The sequence below is a fragment of the Macrotis lagotis genome, chromosome 3 (assembly GCF_037893015.1).
Source record: "Macrotis lagotis isolate mMagLag1 chromosome 3, bilby.v1.9.chrom.fasta, whole genome shotgun sequence".
Lineage (NCBI taxonomy): Eukaryota > Metazoa > Chordata > Mammalia > Peramelemorphia > Peramelidae > Macrotis > Macrotis lagotis.
In genome coordinates this window covers 9,159,972-9,183,646 of record NC_133660.1, presented here as the reverse complement: position 1 = coordinate 9,183,646, position 23,675 = coordinate 9,159,972, and the positions used below count along the sequence as shown (strand labels likewise).

The window sequence follows — 23,675 nt, the reverse complement described above, 5'->3', positions numbered from 1 at the left end:
AGACCACTTCCCATTTTCTTTTGGGACTTTTCTCATAGCTGTTTTGACATTGTAGTCCTTTTCTGAGTTTGTGTCTTTATCTTCCCTGTCACCAGAATAGTTTTCTATGATCAAATTATTTTTGTTGTTTTTTACACATCTTTTTGACATTTCCCCCCTTCTTTTAATTATGAGTTCTGCTCCAGGGTTGGAAAAGTCACTGTCTCAGGTTTCTTGTGCCAAGGTCTGCAGCTGGCTGTTTATCTGGTGCTGCACTGATTGGGGCTCATGGGGGACCTGCATGTTTGAGGGTGCTTCTGAAGGCTGAAGGGGTCTGGCTTTCCTGGTGCTGCATTGGCATTTGGCTATTTCCTTGGGGCTATGCTGAAGCATGTGGTTTATCTCTCCTTGCCTGGCTGTGCTGGGTGATGCGTGGGGTCCAAGCCCTGGTGTCCAAGCATTTGCTTATGCACCTGTATGGTTGACATCTACTTGTTTGCCTGTGGCTTCCATTCTATGGGCACATTTGGCCCATTTACATTCACACTTGTACCCCAATCTTTGAGGAGACACTTCCTCACCAGGAAGGTGAGGAGACTTCTGTCCAGGTTGGTCTCTGGATGCTCCAATGCCAGGGAGGAGTCGGGGAAAGGCAGCTGGAGAAGCCCCAATGGAACATGAGAAATTGTGCCTCTTTGTTTGAAAGGAGAAAATGTCTTCTGCCAAAGGGAGAATTATGGAAAGTAATTATCTGGGAGAACTGAACTACTTCATTTTACTCTCAGACCTCTGATGGAGCTGCAGGAAGTCTGCAGCAGCTGTGTCCTTCAGGGTCTTCTTTTTTCCTCTCCTTGATATAAAAAAGACTTAATTGGTTTAAGAAAGAAACAGGCTCTCCAGAGCTTCTAAAGTGCTCTTCTCCCCTGTCTAGTTGGTATTCTCTCTGAGTTAGTGAAACTAGCTAGACCATCAAGGACACCTCTCTTGTCTGTCTCCTGTTATCATCATTCAGTAATTTCACTTGTGTCCTACTCTTTAGGACCCTATTTAGGTTTTTCTTGCAAAAGTTCTGGAACTATTTTCCATTTTCTTTTCCAGCTCATTTTGTAGATGAGGAATTGAGGCAAACAGGGTTAAATTAAATGATTTGCTCTGGTTCACACAACTAATATATCTGTGATGGCAGATTTGAATTCTTGAAGATGAATCTTCCAGACTCTAGGCCTGACATTGTCTCTTGTAGTTAAAATAGGCAGAGTATTTTCTTTTTTCTCCTGTGACCAGCTGTGTTGTAATGAGCAGTCATCTTTTTTGTTGTTGTTTCAAATCTTGTGTAAATATTGCCGATTGAATTGTGAATAATACATTCTCTATCAGCTGCTGGTGAGGTATCTCAATAAAGTCTGTCTTCTGATTCATGCTGGCTTGTTTTCATTTATCAAATTGATAAGAAAATTCATGCAACAGTTCTGGTGACCTTAGCTGAGCCTGCATGATCCAACTCCTGAGTTCAATTATCTGTCTGTTATTTCTGTTTACTAAGTGTCTAGCCTGCTTTTCCTATCCAAGTTAGCAATTCGATATGTTACAGAATGGAAATTCAAAAATCTAGTGTAAAACTGAATAGTTTATGGCATCTCATTCAAAATAAGAGAAACCTGAAAGCAACCACAAAAATTGTTAGTTGTCAGTAGTCATTCTTTTCCAGAACAGAACTCTCTAAGGCATCTTTTGGATAATTGGGAATAAATTTCAAGCAGAACTGGCCTGTCTAAATCTATATTAAATAACTAAATGGTCATCCTATTACTTATTCTACTGAATAGCCCTGGCCATTATTTGGTATTCTGATCATGAAATTGCACAAATCTTAAAGGGTAACCAATAAAGGTTAAAAATTCCTAAAACAAATTTGTTATTGACTTCAGATATATCCTTAAAATATATCAAGCACATTTTGAAAAATTAATGAAAAAAGGAAAATGAACTCCTTTGAGGATTCTCCAGAGGGTGGGTATTGACATTCATTGTTATATTTTCCACCTAGTTCCCCACCTTCACTAGATTCATATCCAGCCTCTTTTGGAATATTAGCAACCCACAGGCAGTATTGTATTCCTTTAAGGGACATAACTTTACTCTTTACTATCTGGCCCTTCAATGGCAAGAAAAATCTCTGAAATTCCCACACCTAAAACTTTTATCTTTAGTCAAGGAAATGAGAATTAAGAAAGGACAAAATAAGTAGAGACCCTGAGGCAAATACAAATACATTTCTCAGCATCCTTGCAAATAGCTTCTAATCTATTTAAATGACCTCTTGCTGATGTCTGTTTTTTTTTTTCTGCTAGGAAATGGCTAAAGAAATACTTCTTATTCCAGGTCCTCAGGCTATTCTAATGTTAAATTGTTTCCTTCCCAGTAATGTTTTAGTAGAAAACAAAGAAAAGAATCTTTTCTACTAAAAATAATTTTTCCCCAAACTTTCAAAAGATATTCTCATTGATTCATTTGTATTAAAGCATGCTATTTTTCATTTTCTTTTTTATTTGAGTCATTTTGTACCAAAATGATTAATATATAAATGTTTTACATAATTGCCCATGTATATATAATCTATATCTGATTGTTTACCATTTAAATGAGGAAGGGAGGGAATAATAGAATTTGGAACTCAAAACTTTAAATAAAAAGGTTTAAATTTTTTTTAAAAAGAACATTGAACTGACCAATTTGTGAATAGTCATCAAGGATGAACCCTTTTGACACAGAAATAACAAAAAAAAAATGTTTCCCAGAAGCAGAAAACTATATGAAGTAGACAAGATGATAGAATAAGAAATCTATTGTTTAAATGGATATATGCATTCCCAGTTTCTTTTTTTAGTCCCCTAATAATAGAATTAAGTTTACAGTAATTTCCATTATCTTAAAGTATTCCAACTTTTTTTTTTTGGAAATCATTATGACTTTTTAAGTCTACTAAGAGGTTTTGTCTAAGTTTCTTATTTTTCATATTTGATTGATTTACTTGATTTTTAAAAGTTTTAAAAAATGTGTTTATTTCTAACATTCTTTTCTTTTAAAATTTTGAGTTCTGGATTCTTTCTTTCCCTCCTACTCCTCCCCTGCTTCTAAGAAAGCAAAAAATATGATATCAGTTTTATGTGTGAAATCATACAAAATATATTTTCTTATTAACCACATCACAAAAGGGGGAAAAAGCTAATTGAGAAGATTATACTTCAGTTTGCATTCGGAATTCATCAGTTTTCTTTCTGAAGGTGAACAGTATTTTATTCCATCAAGGGTACTTTGGAATTGTTTTGGATCTTTATATTATTGAGAGTAGCCAAGTCTTTCACAGTTCAACCTTACAACATTGCTATTGCTGTGCACAATGATCTCTTAGTTCTTCTCACTTCACTTTGTATCAGTTCATGTAGATCTTGCCATGGTTTTTTCAGAAATCATTCCCCCCATCATTTCTTATAGCACAATTATACTCCATGACAATCTATTACATTTTGTTCAGTTTTGTCTTAATTGATAAAGATAACCTCAATTTCCATTTCTTTGCTATCACACAAAAAAATCTGCTATTATTATTTTTGCATATATAGATCCTTTTCCTTTCCCTTTACTCTCTTTGTAGTGGTAAGACTGTCTTTCTCGGTCACTTTAAGCGGGAAAATTCATTGACTTGGTTTCCTGATATATCCTAACATGCAAGACTTCTATGATTTCTGTTTGCTACTTGCGAATAGAAGATAGGCATTTTCACTTTTCCTGATTTGTGATGATCTTTAGTATGACTTTTGGTGGGGAAGGAGTCAAGCCTGAAAGGTATAAACTGGGCTTACTCTTTCCCCTTTATGTGGGATAGCTATGATGAAGAGACTTAAACCTAAAAAAGTGTGACTTTAGGACAGTAATTCACGTTCGGTCAGTAATTCTGCTTGTTTTGTCTTGAGGAACATCTAGCTTCTCCCAGCATTAGCCAGTCTCCTGAGATCGCATCATTATGCAGATTGAAGCCTAACATTTCCTTAGCATCCTCAGACATCTCTACCCTCGAATTGGAGAGAGCATGGCATTAAACTACTCCTAAAGTTCTTCTTTTCCGGAGAGCTTTCCGGGTATCTCTTCATCTTCCATTGGTGGCCCTTCTTAGTTTCTTCTCCACAAACATCACACCTTTCTACCTACCCTTCAGCTTTCTTTTGGGTATTATCTTCCCTCATTTCATTAGATTGTAAGCTCCTTGAGGGCAGAGACATTTTTTCTTTTTTTTTTAATTTCCAGAATTTTAATTTTAATTTTAATTTAATTTTAATTTTAATTTCCAGAATTTCCTAGCTGGCACTTGGTAGGTCCCAATATTGAATTGAACATTAAATATAATTCTAGTCTAGTAGTCCTTCATGGATAGATGTAGAGATTATCATTTCCACCCCTCAAGTGACATTTGGCCAACCCATGTGGACATTCCATCTCATTTGGGCAGTACCCCCCCTTCCATATAAGATAGAGATCACAGAATCACAACTAGAATATTGTGACTCCTAGAATATACATCCCCCTCATTTTTGCCTCTTTGATCTCTAATTTCCTTCAAACTTCTTCTTGAATCTTTTCCTGTATTTTATATGTATTTATATCTAGTTTTTATATTCCTGAATAAATACACGTGGACCATTTTTGAGGTCAGAGAGTGTCCTATATGTCCCTTGTATCTTTAGGGCCTGTATAGAACCTGGAAAATAGCAGTTACCTAACAAATGCCTCTTGATAGAATAATTGATTTATTTATGTCTTCTTTGATTATACTAACAATGTTAAATATGGAACTTACTTTTATTTCCTGATCCAGATAGTTTGGTATGCAAATTGTCTTGCTTCTTGCTTCATTAACACCTTCAAGAACTGTAGAACTTTGGGTTGTCTTTGGGTATGAAATCTGACTTCTGCCCTGGAGCTCATCCTAAATCAAAGATATAATACTGTCATTACATTTTGCCTCCAACTGGAATTCATGCAAAAGCTAAAGAAAACAAAATATGTATACATGTGTGAATACATATACACTTAGCTGAGTGAATAAATGCCACATGGTTTAAATATGAGTTAGAATCTAGCTGTATGGCTCTTGACAAGTTACTTGTCCACTGCCTGCCTCAGTTTCCTCATCTGTAAAACAGAGATAATAGTAGCACGTACCTACCAAAGTTATTATGAAGATAAAATGAATTAACATTTGTAAAGTGCTTTGTAAACCAAAAAGAGCTATACAACATGCTAACTCTTATTGTGGTAGTGATGATTATTACTAAAGTTTCCTTATTTTTAAACACAAGAATCTACTAAACCAATAACCATTTATGCAAGAAAAGAACCAAATTAATTTTCAGGAAGCAGCTAAGGAACACTAATCAGCAGAATGAATTAATGATCCATGGAAATAGACTGTGAAAATGAAGAAAAGTAGGGAATAGGGACTATAGTTATGTTGTCACCTATGTGGAGAATTTCTGGATCAGAAAACGCCTATCAATCCCATTTGGTACTTTTTCTTTAAGTTCGGATCTTAGAAAGTTGTATAGAACACTAAGTTACTTGCTTAGAGTCACATAGCCAGTATGTATTAGAAAGTAGACTTCTTTAAAAATTTTAAAAAAAAGAAAAAGTAGGCATTGGAGGGTTAAGGGTGAGGTGGGGAATGTGTAGATAATGAGACAGACCATGGAGTCCTCTGACTCTGGACCTGGTGTTGTTTCCAAATATACCTTGCTGTTTCTCTCTCCCGTTTTGCCCTTATTCTCCAGTCCTCAAAGCTCAAATACTGTCTTACTCCTTCCAGATGCCCCTAGGTCTCCTCTAATGCAGGAGCCCCTAGCAGTATTCTGTAGGAAAGTATGGAATCTTATCTGCTTTTCCCAACTTCCATGACTCAACTACTACAATGCCCTCAGACAAATCATTTGATCATCCTGACAAGACAGAAAAGCCTAATGGCTGTATGTTGAATTCATTTGAATGGCCAGGTTTTTGGAGCAAATGTTCCCTGTTTAATAATGTTGATGAGAGTCTAGTTGAATGGAGTTTAAAATGTATGATGATCTTTTTGGTTTTTATCAGGGCAATTCCTATGCCTAGTTGATATAAGACATTGAGAGCTATCCTACAAAATTAATAATTTTCATAGGAATGATGTTTTCATCCCTATGGTAGTTTGGTTATGGAAGTACTGGGCTAGATGGTAGGCAACTTGGGTTCCTAAAACCCACCCTTGAGCTAACTACTTATGTGGACTTGATTGAGTGAATTTATAAAAGAATTAAACATGGAACTGTTACTTTTATTATCACTATGACCTCATCTATTTCTCTGTTAAGTTATGAGAAAGGTACATGAGAGGAAATGAAAGGCTAATAGTTCACAGAGAGAATTAGATAGCTGGTGATATTTTCTTACCTTTCTGACCTTTAAAACCCCTTCATCAAAAAAGCCTTTTGCTGGTTTACAGGGCTCTGAAATTGAATTGAAATAAATCAGTTTTAGGTCAAACTGTAAAGAAATTTTGCTCTTATGTGGCATGGTATCCCTTTCCATTTCTCAGCAAATGAACTACTACAGAATCAAGTACCCAGTTGCTATGGTTACAGTGGATTCTCTTAAGTAGCACCTTGGGCTTCTCTAGTACTCAAGGTAGGTCCCTAATAATATCAAGTTTTTCTGTGGATTTTCTCCCTTAAAAATCCCATCATGAGCCCCCACTGATGTGTTTATATTTAGTATTCAGCCAGAGGTCACAATCTGGCTTCCTAATTTACTATGTGACTGAACTGCTCTCTCTGAGGTTGAAAGCATAAGTGCTGAATCCAATTTTAGCCTTGCTTTTGGCACTGTTCCTAGCTATTCTTTCCTTCCTGAGTTTCCATGACACTGTTTCCTACTATTTGATAGCTCCATTTCAGTTTTCTTTATATAAGATCATAGTACTGGATGGGAGGGGACCCCAGGTGATGTAATCCAACCCTCTCATTTTACAGATGAGAAAACCAAAGTTCAGGGAGGTTAAGTGATGTATTGTTAAATACTTCCATTATCAGTATCCAATTCTTATTGTGTCAGGGTACATCTTTTGTTTCTATACTCTTTTGATGAACTTGTCAGGCTTTTATGATTAACATCCCTAAGCAGATGACTCCCAAATCTTGATAACCTTCCCTCAAGTCTCCCAAACTCTGGTGCCATATCTCTAATTGCTTCTTTGACATCTCCCTCTGGTGGCCCCATAAACATTTTAAACTCAATGTACCCAAGATCCAAAACTCATTGCCTTTCCTTCTAAATCCTTTCTTCCTCTTAACTTCCCTAATTTTGCCAAGGACACTACTATTCCTCTAATCATACTGGTGTGGAACCTTGGAATTATCATTGGAATTATCATTCATTATTCCATTACAATTCTTTTTCTACATTATCTCTCACATTTGTCTCTTTGTCCCTACTCCCAAGGTTATTACCTAATTCAAGTCCTTATTCACTGTTTTGAAATTTGATTTTATTTTTTTAAGAACTAAATTTTATTTATTTTGTTATTTATGTCACCAACATTTCTCCCAATATCCCACTCTCAGGGAGCTATCCTATATAATGAATAGTGTTTTTAAAGATAAAAAAGGAGAAAGATGAAAAATCAGTACAAATTAATCAATACATCAAAACTAAGTGTGAAAACTAGTGCAGTGCACAGCACTAGTGAAGTTCCTACCACTGCCAATGGATGAAGTAGAGACATCTTATTCTCTTCTTTTGATATGCTGCTTCTTTATGATTTTGCAATATATATATATATATATATATATATATATATATATATATATATACTTTTTTTGGTGTTTATTTTTTCTGTTGTTGTGGTCATTGAGTATATTGTTTTCTTGCAAAGCCCTTTACAATACGACTTCATTTTATCAGTCTAGAACACTTTCACATCACCAACTTCCCCAGCTCAAAATTCTAGCTGAGTGGTCCAATTTGCTGTACCTTAAATATAATATTCTATCTCCTACTTCTATTTGATGCCCAAGCTGTTCTTCAATCATCTCCTCTTGCAATCCATATCTCCCTTTAAGATTCAGTTCAAGTGCTCCCCACTTTAAGGGCTCTTTCTTAATTCCCTCAGGTTATTTGTACCTCCCAATCATTTTTGCATATATTTTACATTTATTTATCTGTATGTATATTACTCTCCCCACTCACTGCCCCCCCTCCCCCCAACTCTTGGTAGAATGGTAGGATCTTGAAGGCTGGGTTCCTATCTCCAGCACTCTACCACAATACCTCACAGGCAACAGTGCTTCATAAACCCTAGGGGAAATAAATTTATTTTTGGATGGAAAGGATGGTAACAGAAACTTAAAAGTTTTAGTGCCTTCACTTTATAGAAATTGAGAACAATAAAGTAAACTGGCTGCTTCAAATACAATGGAAAAGAAAATTTAAATGTTGAAATCAATCTAGAAATCACGATACAAAAATCTTAAGATATTATCAATTCCCTATACTGAAATTCTACTCAAATCATTCTTCAGAGATGTGCAAGTGATGTGAGATTCCTCAGGTCTATAAAAAGAGAATAGGTTTTGTTACCTCAACCCCATCCTCACCTGGAAAAGCATCAAGTGAAGTGGAAAATTGATGATGTGTAATCAGAGGACTAATCTAGCTAAATTTTAAATTGACCCATTATTAGACAATTAAAGTTTCTAAAGAATCTACAAAGACTCCAGGACACTATGAATGATGCTCTTCTCAGGCTGTTATTGTTGAGACATTTCTCATGTTTTGTCATTTCCTTCCTGAAGGCTTAACACCCTAGGAGGGGGAAGGAAGGAAAGGAATAGAAAGGAGGGAGGGAAGAAGGATGGAAAGGTCAGAAAGAAGCGAGGGAGGAAGAAAAAGGGAGCTAGGAAAGGAAGGAGGGAGAGAGGGAGGGAGGGAGCAGGAAGAAGGGAAGGAAGGAGGAAAGAAGGAAGAAGAAGGGAAGAAGGAGAGAGGGAGGGAGGAAGAAAGAAAGAAAAGGGAGGAAAGAAGGAAGAAAGGAAAGAAGGGAAGAAAGAAGGAAAACAGGAAGTAATGGAAGAAAGAAAAAAAGAGGAAAGGAAAGAAGGAAGAGAAAAGGAAAGAAGAAGGGAGGGAGGTCAGGAGACAGGGAGGAAACAGCTATTAAATACTTACCATGTGAGAGATACTATGCTAATCACTAGAGACACAAATACAAGCAAAAGGAAAGACAGCCTCTGCCCTCAAAAGCTTACATTCAGAGGAAGCTGAAAAGTCTTTGTGGGGGCATAGTTTTAAAGTTTAGAAAGTCAGAGACAGGCAGGAGGAGAATGATAAAGGATAAAGAGGAGGCCCCTGTAGAACTCGCTGAGCCAGCCTCTGATGGAGACATTCCTATCACAAACACTCTCCTCTTCCTTTTTGTTGAGAAGTTAATGAGCTTATGGGAAAACAATGTAGCTAACTAGTCTTAATTCAATTAAAATATTTTAATATTGTTTATAAAACCATAGCATCATAGATATAGGACCTCAGGGACCATCTTGTTCAACTCCATTTTTACAACTGAAGAAGCTGAGTCTGAGAGAGATTAAGTGATGTAGCCAACATCACACAAGAGTAAACAGGTTGGGGGACTTCTTGATGTTACTATTATTTTTTAAGAAAGATTTTATTTAGTTTGAATTTAAAATTTTCTCCCTAATTTTGTGTGTTAGTCTTTACATTATTTCTATGCTATACATTGATCTAAGTTGAATGTGATGAGAGAAATCATATCCTTAAGGAAGAAAAATAAAGTATAAGAGATATCAGAATTACATAAGATAATGGGTTTTTTTTTAATTAAAGGTAATAGTCTTTGTTCAAACTCCACAATTCTTTCTCTGGATACAGATGGTATTCTTCATCACAGATACCCTAAAATTGCCCGATTGTTGCACTGATGAAATGAGCAAGTCCCTCAAGATTGATCATCACCCCCATGTTGCTGTTAGGATGTACAATGTTCTTCTGGTTCTGCTCATCTCACTGAGCATCAGTTCATGGAAATCCTTCCAGGCTTCCCTGAATTCCCATCCTTCCTGCTTTCTAATAGAACAATAATGTTCCATGTCATTATTTTAAAATTTTCTACTCTTATGAACTTCATAATCAACAATAAACATGAATATCTTCTTAATCAAACCAAGGCAGATAAAAATTTTATATGGTTCTATTACCTATAGCTTGTTTTTTAAAACTCTATATTAAAATTAATATCTTGATTTATGTAATATTATATATTATTATACATTAAATATCCAATCAATAGAATATATATTAAAATTACAAATTAACATTCTAACATTACCATGCTGATCTGTGTTTCCTTTTGAACTTCTTTCTGCTCTTTTGTATATTTTAAAAATATTTCATTGCCATTCTTCTAATTTTTATCTTGTGTATCACTATCCCTCTTCTCCCATGTACTCCTTAATATCTCCTTTCCCTGAATAAAAACTCACCTTGTAGCAAATAAGTATATTTAAGGAAAATAAATCCATAAATTAACTGAAAGTGTTCTAAAATACTCTGAAAATGTATATCTCATTCAGGAAGTATATTCTATTAATAGCAGCTGAAGATCATTTCCTGTGGGACTGGGGGCTTAGCCATTGAAGAATATACTGAATCTTAGATTTAAGAGACAATATTCATAGAGCCTGTTTTATTCTAGCTTGGAAAAAATACAAAAATAAATTTGCTTTTTTCTCTGGAGTTCCATTACTTGTGGTGTCAAGTCTTTAATGATTATTCTTTGTTCAATTCAACTCTTTTATTATTGATTATAAAACTATAGGATCATAATTTTAATGACTTACCAGAATTAGGTCTAGGGGACATCATTTTGTTGGCTCCTGGGTTATGGAAAGTGCCACTGTTGTTGATGACTTTGCGAAGTGGTATATCCTTCTCTGGGGGGTTCAAGTGGCTAACATCACACAGTGCTTTAAAGAAGTCATTCTCATCATTCACAGCACAGATAGGTATATTGTTTAAACCTGGATGAGTGGGGGGGAAGCAAATTTCTCATTTGTTGGACTTGATGTGTTTTAGCTCTTCTGGCTCTCATTGCCCATCAAGGGCAATAGAGTTCGATACCCATTCATGACTAAAAGGGGAGGGTATTAAATGCCACTTTGGAAGTATGAATGGGCCCCAAGCTAGGGCATGGATGTCCAGACTTTTAGTTCTTCTGGGCTGTATCACCCAACAAAAACTTCCCAAGAGCTATACATACATATATAGATATATAGATATAGATATAGATATAGATATAGATATAGATATAGATATAGAGATATACTTTAATATTTATGGCTACAATGCAATCCATATTTCCCATGAGTATAATAATATCTAATAATATAATAAAATATGGGATTTGAGGGTCGCATGCAGACCCAACAGTGGGTTAGACATAACAGTTCTAGGGGGGGCAATGACATATGTCAATATTCGAACCAAAACAATCAATATTCCAAGAGAAACAAACAATGAAAAGAACGTAGGATTAAGTGAAGGAGCAAACTCTGTATTTCAATAACAAGAGTAGCAATAACAGCAATTACATTACTATTAATGATTATGATAGTTTTCAGAGGACTTTAGGAATCTTATTTTTGTCTTCACCACAACCCTGAGAAATAAGTACTATTATTATTATTATCTTACAGAGGAGGAAATGCAGATATACAGAGGTTAAATGACTCAGAGTCACACAAAGGTGTCTGAGGGAAGATTTAATTTCAGGTCTTCCCTACCCATCCAATGGGTTACTTCTACCATGTAATTTGTACCTATGTGACTCTTTGCTTCCACCAACACAGATCATATCCATTCTATTCCTTAGCTGATGTTCTTAATGAGGTGTTGCGACTGATATATTTCATTACTTGTGGCAAACCTTGTGATGATTCTCTAAACTTACTTGAGGACTGCCTCAGATGAAAGAAATCATCAGATCTGTACAAAAAATAATTAGACAACTACACAGACTAATGTTAGCTAGGAAGGTCTGGAGGATATATACAACCAACCAATCAACTAATCTATGAACCAATCAACAAGGATTTATTAAGCAATTACTATTTGCTGTGAGTTGTGCTAGATGTTAGAGGCCCAAAGATAAATAGCAGACAGTGCCTGCATTATTTTCTTACAACTAACCTGCCAATGCATCATAAATGAAGACTAGGCACAGTGTTTTTAGACTACTAAAGTAGCAATGTTCTCATAGCTTCATCCTTGAAGAATTCTGAGATGCACTTGGAATCTTTCTTTTTTAGGAGGATCATAAATTACAAGTTCAAATCAGACTTCAGACACTGTATGACCCGGTTAAATCTTTTAACCCTGATTGCCTCCAAAAGAAAAAAAAAATCACAGATTCAGAGCTGGAAGAGATCTTAGAGATTATTCCAATACCTTCATTTTATAAAAGAAAAAAGTGAACCCCAAATAGGGGATCTATGGGAATTGACTATTAGAGCCAGAATTTAAACCCAGGTGTGAAAACTCCGAATTAATACTCTTGAAACTGTGTCCTAAAAAAAAGAAAAAGAAAGAAATTGTGTCCTGTAAGAAGCTAAAGCTATGCTCTGAAGCTAAGGGTAGCTTAACCCATATCTCAGTCATCTGAACAGTTCAGGTTACTATTGTTCAAATCCCATTTTCCATCCTCCCTGCCTATTTCCTTATTCCCACCCTCTTCAATTCAAGCCCTCTTCCCCAATGTTCTAGTCTAACCTGGGTTCTCTGTGATGAGCTTGCTGTGCTCTAAGAGGTAACAAACTCATCTTCATCTTAAACCTGTTCCTCTCTTGCTCCCTTCATCTGATTATATTTGCTGAGAATTGATTCCTTCCTAGTGACCCAGTTTCCCTGGTTGCCCTGTCCAACACTGGATACACTTTCACTCAAAACCTCCCTCTGCCCCAGTTCACTGGTCATGATGAGGATGGGCTTCTACAGCTTCTTCTACTCCTGTCTTTCAGTCTTTTCTCCTTTAAAGTTCATTCCAATGTATATTTATCATCCAAGCAAGGTTCCAAATCTTTGGAACACTTTCCTTCCTTAATGAATTCAATTCTTAGATCACAAGTTTTCTTTCCTTCCCAATTCCTGCCCTTTTGCTTTTGGGGACTTCAGCATACTTATTGATACTCCATCAAATACCCCAACTTTCCAATTTCTTATGTTCAATTCTCCTTTATCCTATTGAAGATCTCAACTCACATTCTTTTCCCCTAAACCCCTTCCTAGAGGCCTATCTTCTCTAGTTCTGTAGTTCTTGATGCTGTGACGCTGGGCTCCTGGCCATTCCATGAACACGATATTCTAACTCTGTTCTGGGTATTTTCTCTGGCTCTCTCCCATTCTTGAAATTCCATCTTGTCTTCCTCTCCATCTACCAAATCTACTGAATCCCTTACTTAAAATTTCATCTTTAACTAGATGCCTTACCCAGGCTCTTCCACTGCCTACCCTCTATTAGTTATTTCCTATTGATCCTGGATATGGCTTACCTATATGTTCTTGTTTGACTGTTGGCTCCCTTATTAGTTTGTAGCTTCTAGAGGGTAGGGGCTGTCTTTTGGTTCTTTATGTATCTCTAGTGCTTAGCATGAATTAGGAATTCAGGCAAACATGGAATGGTTGCATAATAATTATTTATTTTTTATGGATTAGCCACTCCACTCCAAATTTATTTTACATAATCTCAACCAGGCCTTCATTGTAGCATGGCAATCTTTTCACAGATTTTAAAACAGTTCACTGTCCCACTTGTCATAGTGACTTTTCCAAACTTTTCCATTCCTCCTTGAGCCTCTCAGTTTGCCTTCTTCACTCTTTCAACTTAGAATCTTATCTCATATTTCACTAAAAATTGTGGAGGGCATTTGTACAGAAGCTCCTTCTTCCCTCTTCCCCCTCCCCCATATCTCATACAGCTCAGAAGAATTTTTCAATCATTTCCTCCTTCTAGTTTCACCTGAAGAGGTGACCCTTCACCTTACCAAGGTAACTCCTCAACATGGAGAAGTGATCTTATTCCATCCTTTGTTCTCTGGTAACTCAGCCACGTTCTCTCATTTATCTTAAATCTTTCCCTGTCTATTGACTATTTCCCTGGTGCCTACAAACATACTCATGTCTCCCCCATCCTCAAAAAAAGTCTCACTCAATTTATCTATCCATCCCTAATAGCTATCCTTCTTTAGATCCTCCTCCTTTGATGATGAAATCTCTTGGAAAGGTCAACTACAGTAGATGCCTCTGTTTGAATTTCACTCTTACTCTCACTTCTTTTTTCTCCCTCACCAATCTCTACCCCACAGTTAGCCAGTTTAACGTTCTGCTGCCCTCTATCCTGGAATCCATTGCCAATTCATCCTACCACTTCTTATTCTATCCCAATCCTGGATTATCCATACTATCCAATTCCTCCAGTTCTACTTATGTGCTTCTGAGTGGTGCTAGAGGAAGTCACAGAACGATGCTGAGTTGACCACAGATTTATGTTATTTCATTTGGGCCTCCATTGCCAAAAGAATGTTCAGAGTTTTGGGGAATGAAAAATTTCCTCCCCTTTCTTTGATCTCAGGTCTTTCAATTAAACCACCCTTTTAAAGTGTCTCTTAGGTGTGACAATCTAGTATGAGGTTTTGGGGGAGAGAATAAGCTGAGTATGGCAATTGCTGAGATTAATTACTATTGAGATATTCAGGTAGCTATGTCCTCTAAAGTAGTAGGAGATTTAAGTCTAAAGCTTAAGAGAGAGCTCAGACCTAAAAAGAGGTGAAAATTGAAGGCATGAGAGGAAAGGGGATTGTCTAAAGAGATCCTGGAGACTGAAGAGAAAAAGGACAAGAAAAGGACCTTGAGAACCTTTACCTTAAAGAGGTAGGAGGAGGAGGAGGATCTCACAAGGAAGATAAGAAATGGTCAGAGACGTTGAACCAAGTTAGTTTTCCAGTAGCATCTTAAAATCCAGAGAGATCAATTAAGTGTTGAATAAAAACTATTGAGATGGTCTTGGTAATTATTAAAATTACTTTTCATAGAATGGTAGGGGCAGAAAATAAAAAGGGGTAAAAGAAAAAATTGGTATTTAGAAACAGGACTTTGGAGGTTTACAGCTTTTTCAAGAAGCATTGTCATGAAAGACAGAAAAAAGAGGAGAGTATAACTGAATAGGAAAGAAGAATCAAGGAAATTTATCTGAATTTTTTATTTGAACTGGAGAGAATTGTCTGCACTTTTGTAGAAAAAGAATCAGTAAAGATTGAGTCATATATGAGAGAGAAGGCATGAATATAGAAATCATTAGAGAAGTATATAAGTCAAAGGGCACAGGTATTAGTCATAGTGACTATATATCTTACTTTATATATCTTAGTGACATATATCTTACTTTATGACTAGTGTGAAATAGCAGATTGGTTGATGTTGAGATAATATAAAGAATGTAGAGATTTGATTGGACTTTATATCTATTGACCTTAGTCCTCTTACTGATGTAGCAGGTTAAGGCATAGCCTCTTAAGTGCAAGAGTTGTGATTGTAGGTGGTGACATCAGCTTGATTTTGTGAATCATAGTATCATAGTCCTAGACCTAGAAAAGATCTCAGACTAGAACCTTGTTTTTTTTATTTGAGGAAGCTGAAGTTCATAGAAGTTAAGGTACTTGGGTCAGCAGTCCAGGTCAAGTGCTCATCACTGATGCCAGTCTTTGTACATACCTCTTGTGTTCCCCAAGTGTTTCCCTTACAACATATTAGGAACTAATGAATATTGTCATATTGAAACAAATTAGACCAAATATTAATTTTAGCCAGGAAAATCGGTCTGTTTTCTTGACTGCATGTTTCATATTCACATTTCTTCTTTAGTGTGGCTGGCATTTAATTGCTTTTTTTTGTCTTTAAAGTCAAATCAAAATTATCTATCCCTTTTGAAACATACCACTTAATTTTTCATTGAGTGCTAGTAAACTATATCCATCTGGGAGAGGAAGACCCTCAAGGTTTCTAACCAAAACAGAAACTATTATTTACACTGATTCTGAACCTCAAAACTCAAACAAATGGAGGTGAGAGTGAGGCTGGTGACTTTGCATAGTCCTACCTCACTTAAATCCAGTTCTCTTGCAAGTCAAGACATTATCTTCCTGATGGCCTTAGCCCTCTTCCAGAATGAAGGACAAAATAACACTTTATGAGTAGATGCACCACTGGGAACCCAAATGGCTACTTCCACTTGAGCAATGATATACCTCCCTTCCTTTTTCCTTTCTTTTCCTTTTTCCTTCCCTTTTTCCTTTCTTTCCTCTTTCCCCTTTCCCCCCTTTCCCCCTTTCCCCTTTCTTTCTCCTCTCCTCTCCTCTCCTCCCCTCCCCTCCCCTCCTCTCCTCCCCTCCCCTCCCCTCCCCTCCCCTCCCCTCCCCTCTCCTCCCCTCCTCTCCTCTCCCCTCCCCTCCCCTACTTTCCTTCTCTTCCTTCCCCTTCCATTTATTATTTCTTGAAATGCAACATTGGAAAAACCAGACTTTGATAATGTCCATTAGGATTCAGATGGAGTTACTTGGCCATGCCTTAAATACAAATCACTTTGGCTCTTACTGACTGACCAACAACAGGTCACAGCAAGAAGCCTCACTTGGTCATTGTTTAGGTTTTGATGGTGCAGATAGCCATTGTTTCTGTTTTGGCTAGAAACTTTACCAGATTGGGTTTTTTTTTTTTCCTGACTAGGTAAAAGAACAATATTTGGCCTCTTTTCTTACTTTGCATTGGTCACTGAATGAATGTTACCCCTATTAAAAGTGTAGCTTAGCTTAAAAACACCAAGGTCTCCCACTGCATCCAGGGCCATCTCCTATCATCTTGATCCATATACTGGACACAGATGGATCCAGAAGAGCCTCAAAACCCAAACAAATTGAGGAGAGCATGAGATTGGTGACTTTGCAAAGCTCTTCCTTACTTAAATTTAATTCACTTGGGTGAATTTCTGATGCCACTGGTCCTCTTAGAGAACAAAGGTCGAACAATAGTACCACCACCACCACCAGCAGCAAAACAAGTTGTGCCTTCAGAATTATGAGGCAGCTGAAATGAGCACTTTGTAGAGATTCCATGATGCTAAATAACTTACCTTTAATATGGCAGACTCTCCGGGGATGGGGGGTGTGTCTGACTAGAAAACAATTTGTATTTCTGAAAAAAGTATCATTGCCCTTTAATGAGTCAGGCTGATATTTGAAGTTGATGTTCATGGTATTCTCTTTTACTTGTCCAAGTCACCACCAAACTTCTGGGGCCACACACCCTAGATCAGCCCCACTGGGAAAGGCCTTCCAAGTTAGATGAGCCAGATCCTGAAATCACAAAGTGATACCAGTCATTGTTACTAAGAGATATATGATACATCATAATTATTTTCTTCTCTTAAATTCGATGGCTAGCTACCCAGATTTTGTGGCACTGAAGGAAAGGATCTAGTGGGAAGAACACTGTCTCTAAAGATAAAGGTCCCATGTTCAAATTCTGCCTCTACTGGATATTATCTGTGACTTTGGGCATATTACTCAATTTCTCTATGGACCTTAATATCCTTAGTTAGAAAATGAAGAGGTTGAACCAAATGATTTCTGAGATCTCTTTCAAATCTCTACATCTGTGATCCTTTGAATTCACATAACTATTCTGACTTGAAAGATGATGAATCCTGATGTCCCCACTTAAGGGATGAGTAAATGAAGTTCCATAAAAGTAATTCACCCAACTAGTAAATAGAAGCACCAGAACCAAGCCCATACTTTCTAACTACAAGCTCAATGTTCTTTCCACTAAAGTACCCTGTCTTTTATTTATTTCCTTATAAAATGAGCATTTGGGGTCTATTACATTTAAATTTTTAGATAATTACAAGTTTGCCTATGTAACCACTATAATGTTTGTCCTTTGGACCTGGAGGTACAAGTTGATGATCTTGTTGGAGTCTACATTTTTAACTTTAGTCAATTTATGGGAAATAAGCAAACCATGAGCAAAAATAATTATTTCAAATAGGTGAGTATCTACCATGCTGCACTACCAGTTCCAAAGTTCTTAAGAGAGACCTTCAGTGTTCCTGTATGATCTCTTTTGACCCCTTGCCAGTGATTTCCCTGTAGGAGTTCTTCATGAATGTCTTTGGCAAGCTTACATTTGACATGCCCTCCTAGACCCTCATTACAGTTTAGAGTCAGTCAGACTTATGAAAGAGAAAACCAATCAGAATGATGTAGGTAGAGGTGGATTTCCCTGTCCATTTTATGCTTATATATCCTGGGAAGGGAGAGGGAGAGGGAGAGGGAGAGGCAGAGAGAGAGGAGTCTGGGACAATGACAAGGAAGATCCAGAAAACCATCAGGATCCTATAAAAGAATCCACTAAAACCATCTATTAACTGTGGGGAGTTAGCTTCTTGATGAGGAAGTAAAAAGTCTTGATAGAGGATCAGCCAAAAAGACAGAAAATGAGCCTGCTTCTCTGTTGCAGAGAGATTGACAGGTAGGAAGGAAGGAATCAAGCCTTTATTAAACTATCCTGAGCTAGGCACAGTCTAACAGCTAGAGATATAAAAACAAAAGTGAGTCCCTGCCCTTTAGGAGCTGACAGTATACGTAAAAAGAAACTGAAAAGTGAGGCTGGGCGCTGGGAAGGGGTCCCCTGTGGGAGTGGGAAGTCCAGAGGAATGAAGCCAGTTGGGAAATGAACTGATGATCCTGGACGCTCCCCTTAAATGGAGGATCTGGAAGGAGCTCTTCATGGTCCTAACTTCTCCAGTCAGAGGAATGGGGGGGGGCGCTGTCCTGCAGGATGATGAAGTCCAGAGGTAAGCAAGTTGAGTGGGAAGTGAGGAGATGGGCAACCTCTTTAAATGGAGGACCTGGGAGGGGCTCTCTGACTCCCACCACACTCCTGCTTTTGCAGGAGAGTTAATGGTAGTTCTTCTGAGAACATAAAGTACCAGTTACCCATATGGTAGTCCAGCCTACCCTTGGAAATGTGGATTGGGAGAGTGAGCCCAGGAGGGATGATGCATCTGTGATATCTACTCTCTCTCTTTTAACTTGATTTTTTTTTAGTTTTTGCAAGGCAAATGGTGTTAAGTGGCTTGCCCAAGGCCACACAGCTAGGTAATTATTAAATGTTTGAGATCGCATTTGAACTCAGGTACTCCTGACTCCAGCGCAGGTGCTCTATCCACTGCACCACCTAACTGCCCCTTTAACTTGATATATTAAGAAGACTAGACATTAAATGGAAGGTGTTAGAAGGTGGTAGCTGTAGTCCCAATCCTATGAAAGTCTATAGATATGAACTTGGGACAGGAAAGACAGTCTTCAGTTTCTCATCAATCTGTCTACTTCCTTGTCCCCACTTGCAACTGCCTATTGATTTTCAATTCAAAACACTTAGGGAGTGATTGTCTTAGAAGAATCTTTAATGCAAACACGGAAAGTTTAATAGGTTATCAGTGCCCAGAAATACTTAAACTACTTTTTCTTCTCCCTGATGAAAGTATATTTCCAAATATACTCCAACAGAGTACCTTCTGTTATTGTAGAGGACAGGACCAGATGAACCTTCAAATTCATTTCCCCATAGAAATGTTAGAATTAGTGGTTAATTGTACTTTAAATAATATTAATAATTCTGTGTTTCAAATTTCTTATGGACAAAAATCTTTTGTGAATTTAGGGAACCTGATAAAAATTGATGACATTCTTTCTATGGGAAAATACACCTATATTCCAAACAACCCACTCTCAAATGACTTTTTTGGACCACCCCCAAAAGTTGAGTAGTGGGGACTTATGCGTGGCTTTTTCCCACTCATCTATAATTTAATTCTATATAGTTTACAAAGATAAATGGATAACTTTGGGAATCTTGAGAATTGTTCAAACAAAGTGCAATTTGTACAGAGAATGAGTATGAGATGATCTTCCCATCAGAAACATTCTCTTTCCCAAACCTGGTAAGATATCTTGGAGTTTACCTTCTCCAAATCACTCTCATTGATAGACTGCTCAATAATAATGATAGGTCAGTCCCATGCCAATCCCACTTAGTCATTATTTGGCTCATGGCATTTATTTCTGTTTAGGCCCAAAATCCTGAGAGGCATCCCCTTCCAGATTGATTTTTTTTGACCAGAGTCCATTCTTTGCCTCTTCTCTTACCTAGACTTAATCACTGAATAGGCCTTGCCTCAGTCTGAGATCTGTAAAGGTCTTAGGTTAAAAAGACCGAAGTCTCCCACAGCATCCAGGGCTATCTCCAGTCCTGATCTATATCTGACCACTGGACCCAGATGGCTCCAGAGGAGAGAGTGAGGCTGGTAACTTTTCACAGCCTCCCTCACTTAAATCTTGAAAGTCATGACATCACTTCCCCAATGTCATAGTCCTTTAAGAGAATGAAGGACAAACAAAAACAATCACTTTCCACTAAAATATGTTCTATAGATACCACATCTTACCCTCTTATGATGAAACTGTTTCACTTTTCTCCCTTTTCCATTGGAATAAAATCTGTCCCTCTAGATCAGCCACTGACCTGCACCTAAATAATTTCCAAAACAGTTTAAATGGGAAAGAAGTTTCCAGAAATACCTGAGGATAGTCCTGAAAGCAGACAGGAATCCCAGTTTGACTTACTCTTTTGGTCACTCTGTGAAAACAGATTGAGTGTCTTAAATCTTTGAGCCTTTCAGGACCAAGGCCCTTTAAATGGCAGACAGCCCCTAGGCTGCTGCTCCAGAGAAACAAAGGTCACTCCAAATGAATTGTTCCTTCAAATTTACCCTCACAGCTCTCTCTCCTTAAGGCCTGTTTGGCTCTGTAGTGGAGAGGATACCTTGGCGACAAGCTAACATTCTTTAGGGAAGACACTTAGAACCTCTTCACATTCTTAGAACTCTGTCATTTAAGACAGGGGATGTGCTGCGTGGTCTTCTTGGCCTACTGGGTCTTATGTAAAAGAGGCCCCCAGAAATGGCTGGAGAAAGACCTGATGGATGAGCACAACAGATGTAGTCACCATGGCCTTGGTGGCCTTAGCTTGGACACCTGGAGCAAGAGGCTCCAGGTATCAACTCTTTTGAAACTCATTCAGATTCATACTCTCTATTTTTTTTTTTTAGTTTTTTTTGCAAGGCAAACAGGGTTAAATGGCTTGCTCAAGGTCACACAGCTAGGTAATTATTAAATGTCTGAGGTCAAATTTGAACTCAGGTACTCCTGACTCCAGGGCCAGTGCTCTATCTACTGCGCCACCTAGCCACCTCCATATTCTATTTTTTAAAAAAAGATTTTATTTTGTGTTTTACAATTTTTCCCCTGATCTTACTCCCCCCCCACAGAAGGCAATCTGCCAGTCTTTACATTGTTTCCATGGTATACCTTGTTCCAAATTGAGTGTGATGAGAGAGAAATCATATCCTTAAGGAAGAAAAATAAAGTATAAGAGATAGCAAGATCAGACAATAAGATATCAGGTTTGTTTGTTTTTTAATAAATTAAAAGTAATAGTCCTTGGTCTTTGTTCAAACTCCACAGTTCTTTCTCTGTATACAGATGGTATTCTCCATGGCAGACAGCCCCAAATTGTCCCTGATTGTTGCATTGATGGAATGAGTGAGTCCATCAAGGTTAATCATCATCACCCCTATGTTGCTGTTAGGGTGTACAGTGTTTTTCTGGTTCTGCTCATCTCATTCAGCAGCAGTTCATGCAAATCCCTCCAGGCTTCCCAGAATTCCCATCCCTCCTGGTTTCTAATAGAACAATAGTGTTCCAGGACATACATATACCACAGTTTGCTAAGCCATTCCCCAACTGAAGGACATTTACTTGATTTCCAATTTTTTGCCACCACAAATAGGGCTGCTATGAATATTTTTGTACAAGGGATGTTTTTACCCTTTTTCATCATCTCTTCAGGATATATGCCCAGTAGTAGTATTACTGGGTCAAAGGGTATGTACGTTTTTTTTGTTGCCCTTTGGGCGTAGTTCCAAATTGCTCTCCAGAAAGGTTGGATGAGTTCACAGCTCCACCAACAGTGTAATAGTGTCCCAGATTTCCCACATCCCTTCCAACATTGATCATTGTCCTTTCTAGTCATATTGGTCAGTCTGAGAGGTGTGAGGTGGTACTTCAGAGAAGCAGAAAAGAAATGTGCATTTCTCTAATAAGTAATGATTTAGAGCAATTTTTCATATGGCTATGGATTGCTTTGATCTCCTCATCTGTAAATTGCCTTTGCACATTCTTTGACCATTTGTCAACTGGAGAATGGTCTTTTTTTTTTTTAATTTGACTCAGTTCTCTGTATATTTTAGAAATGAGTCCTTTGTTAGAAACATTAGTTGTAAAGATTGTTTCCCAGTTTACTACAGTTCTTTTGATCTTGTTTACAGTGCTTTTGTCTGTGCAAAAGCTTTTTAATTTAATGTAATCAAAAATCATCTAGTTTGTTTTTAGTGATGTTCTCCATCTTTTTCCTGGTAATAAACTGCTCCCTTTTCCATAGATCTGACAGGTAAACTAGTCCTTGATCTTCTAGTTTGCTTATAGTATTGTTTTTATGTCTAAATCCTGTATCCATTTGGATCTTATCTTGGTAAAGGGTGTGAGGTGTTGGTCTAATCTAAGTTTCTTCCATACTAATTTCCAATTTTTCCAGCAATTTTTATTGAAGACAGAGTTTTTATCCCACTAACTGGACTCTTTGGGTTTATCAAACAGCAGATTACTATAATCATTTCTTGCTATTGCACCTAGTCTATTCTACTGATCCACCACTCTATTTCTTAGCCAATACCATACAGTTTTGATGATTGATGCTTTATAATATAATTTTAGGGGGTGACTGGGTGGCACAGGGGATAGAGCACCAGCCCTGGAGTCAGGAGGACCTGAGTTCAAGTCTGGCCTCAGACACTTAATAATTGCCTAGCTGTGTGGCCTTGGGCAAGCCACTTGACCCCACTGACTTGCCAAAAAAAAATAAAAAAAATAAAAAATAATATTATTTTAGATCAGGTAGGGTTAGGCCACCTTCTTTTGTACTTTTTTTCATTAAATCCCTGGAAATTCTTGACTTTTTATTTTTCATATGAATTTACTTACAACTTTTTCTAACTCATTAAAGTAATTTTTTTGGAATTTTGATTGGTAGGGCACTAAACAGATAGTTTAGTTTTGGTAGAATTGTCATTTTTATTATATTAGCTCGACCTATCCATGAGCAGTTGATGTTTTCCCAGTTATTTAAATCTGATTTAATTTGTGTGAGAAGTGTTTTGTAATTGTTTTCAAAAAGTTTCTGAGTCTGCCTTGGCAAATCCCAGGTATTTGATATTGTCTCTTCCTGCTGTATCTTGCTAGTCATATCAGATCCATACACTTGAGTAGATGACAGATATTCCATTTTTTTTTAGTGACTTCATAGGAAACAAATGGAGAAATTGTTGACTGAGGAGTAGCAAATAGCAACCTCTTTCCAACCACCCATGTGTTTGC

At 37.3% G+C, this 23,675-nt stretch overlaps 1 protein-coding gene across 2 annotated transcripts in view; it reads right to left on the bottom strand.

The window, feature by feature from the left end:
* The window catches only part of C3H4orf17 (chromosome 3 C4orf17 homolog), a 29,064-nt gene extending 8,047 nt beyond the window's left edge, over window positions 1-21,017 (bottom strand). The window contains exons 1-5 of one of the 2 annotated variants that reach the window (XM_074228094.1): window positions 20,763-21,017; window positions 17,252-17,474; window positions 10,914-11,093; window positions 6,454-6,509; window positions 4,835-4,963 (exon numbers count right to left, since the gene is read on the bottom strand). In XM_074228094.1, coding sequence (XP_074084195.1) covers window positions 4,835-4,963; window positions 6,454-6,509; window positions 10,914-11,093; window positions 17,252-17,372 — 486 coding nt within the window. In that variant the 5' untranslated portion in view covers window positions 17,373-17,474; window positions 20,763-21,017. The remainder of the gene's footprint in view (window positions 1-4,834; window positions 4,964-6,453; window positions 6,510-10,913; window positions 11,094-17,251; window positions 17,475-20,762) is intronic. The other variant, XM_074228095.1, reaches the window with a different exon arrangement.
* Window positions 21,018-23,675: the final 2,658 nt, after the last annotated feature.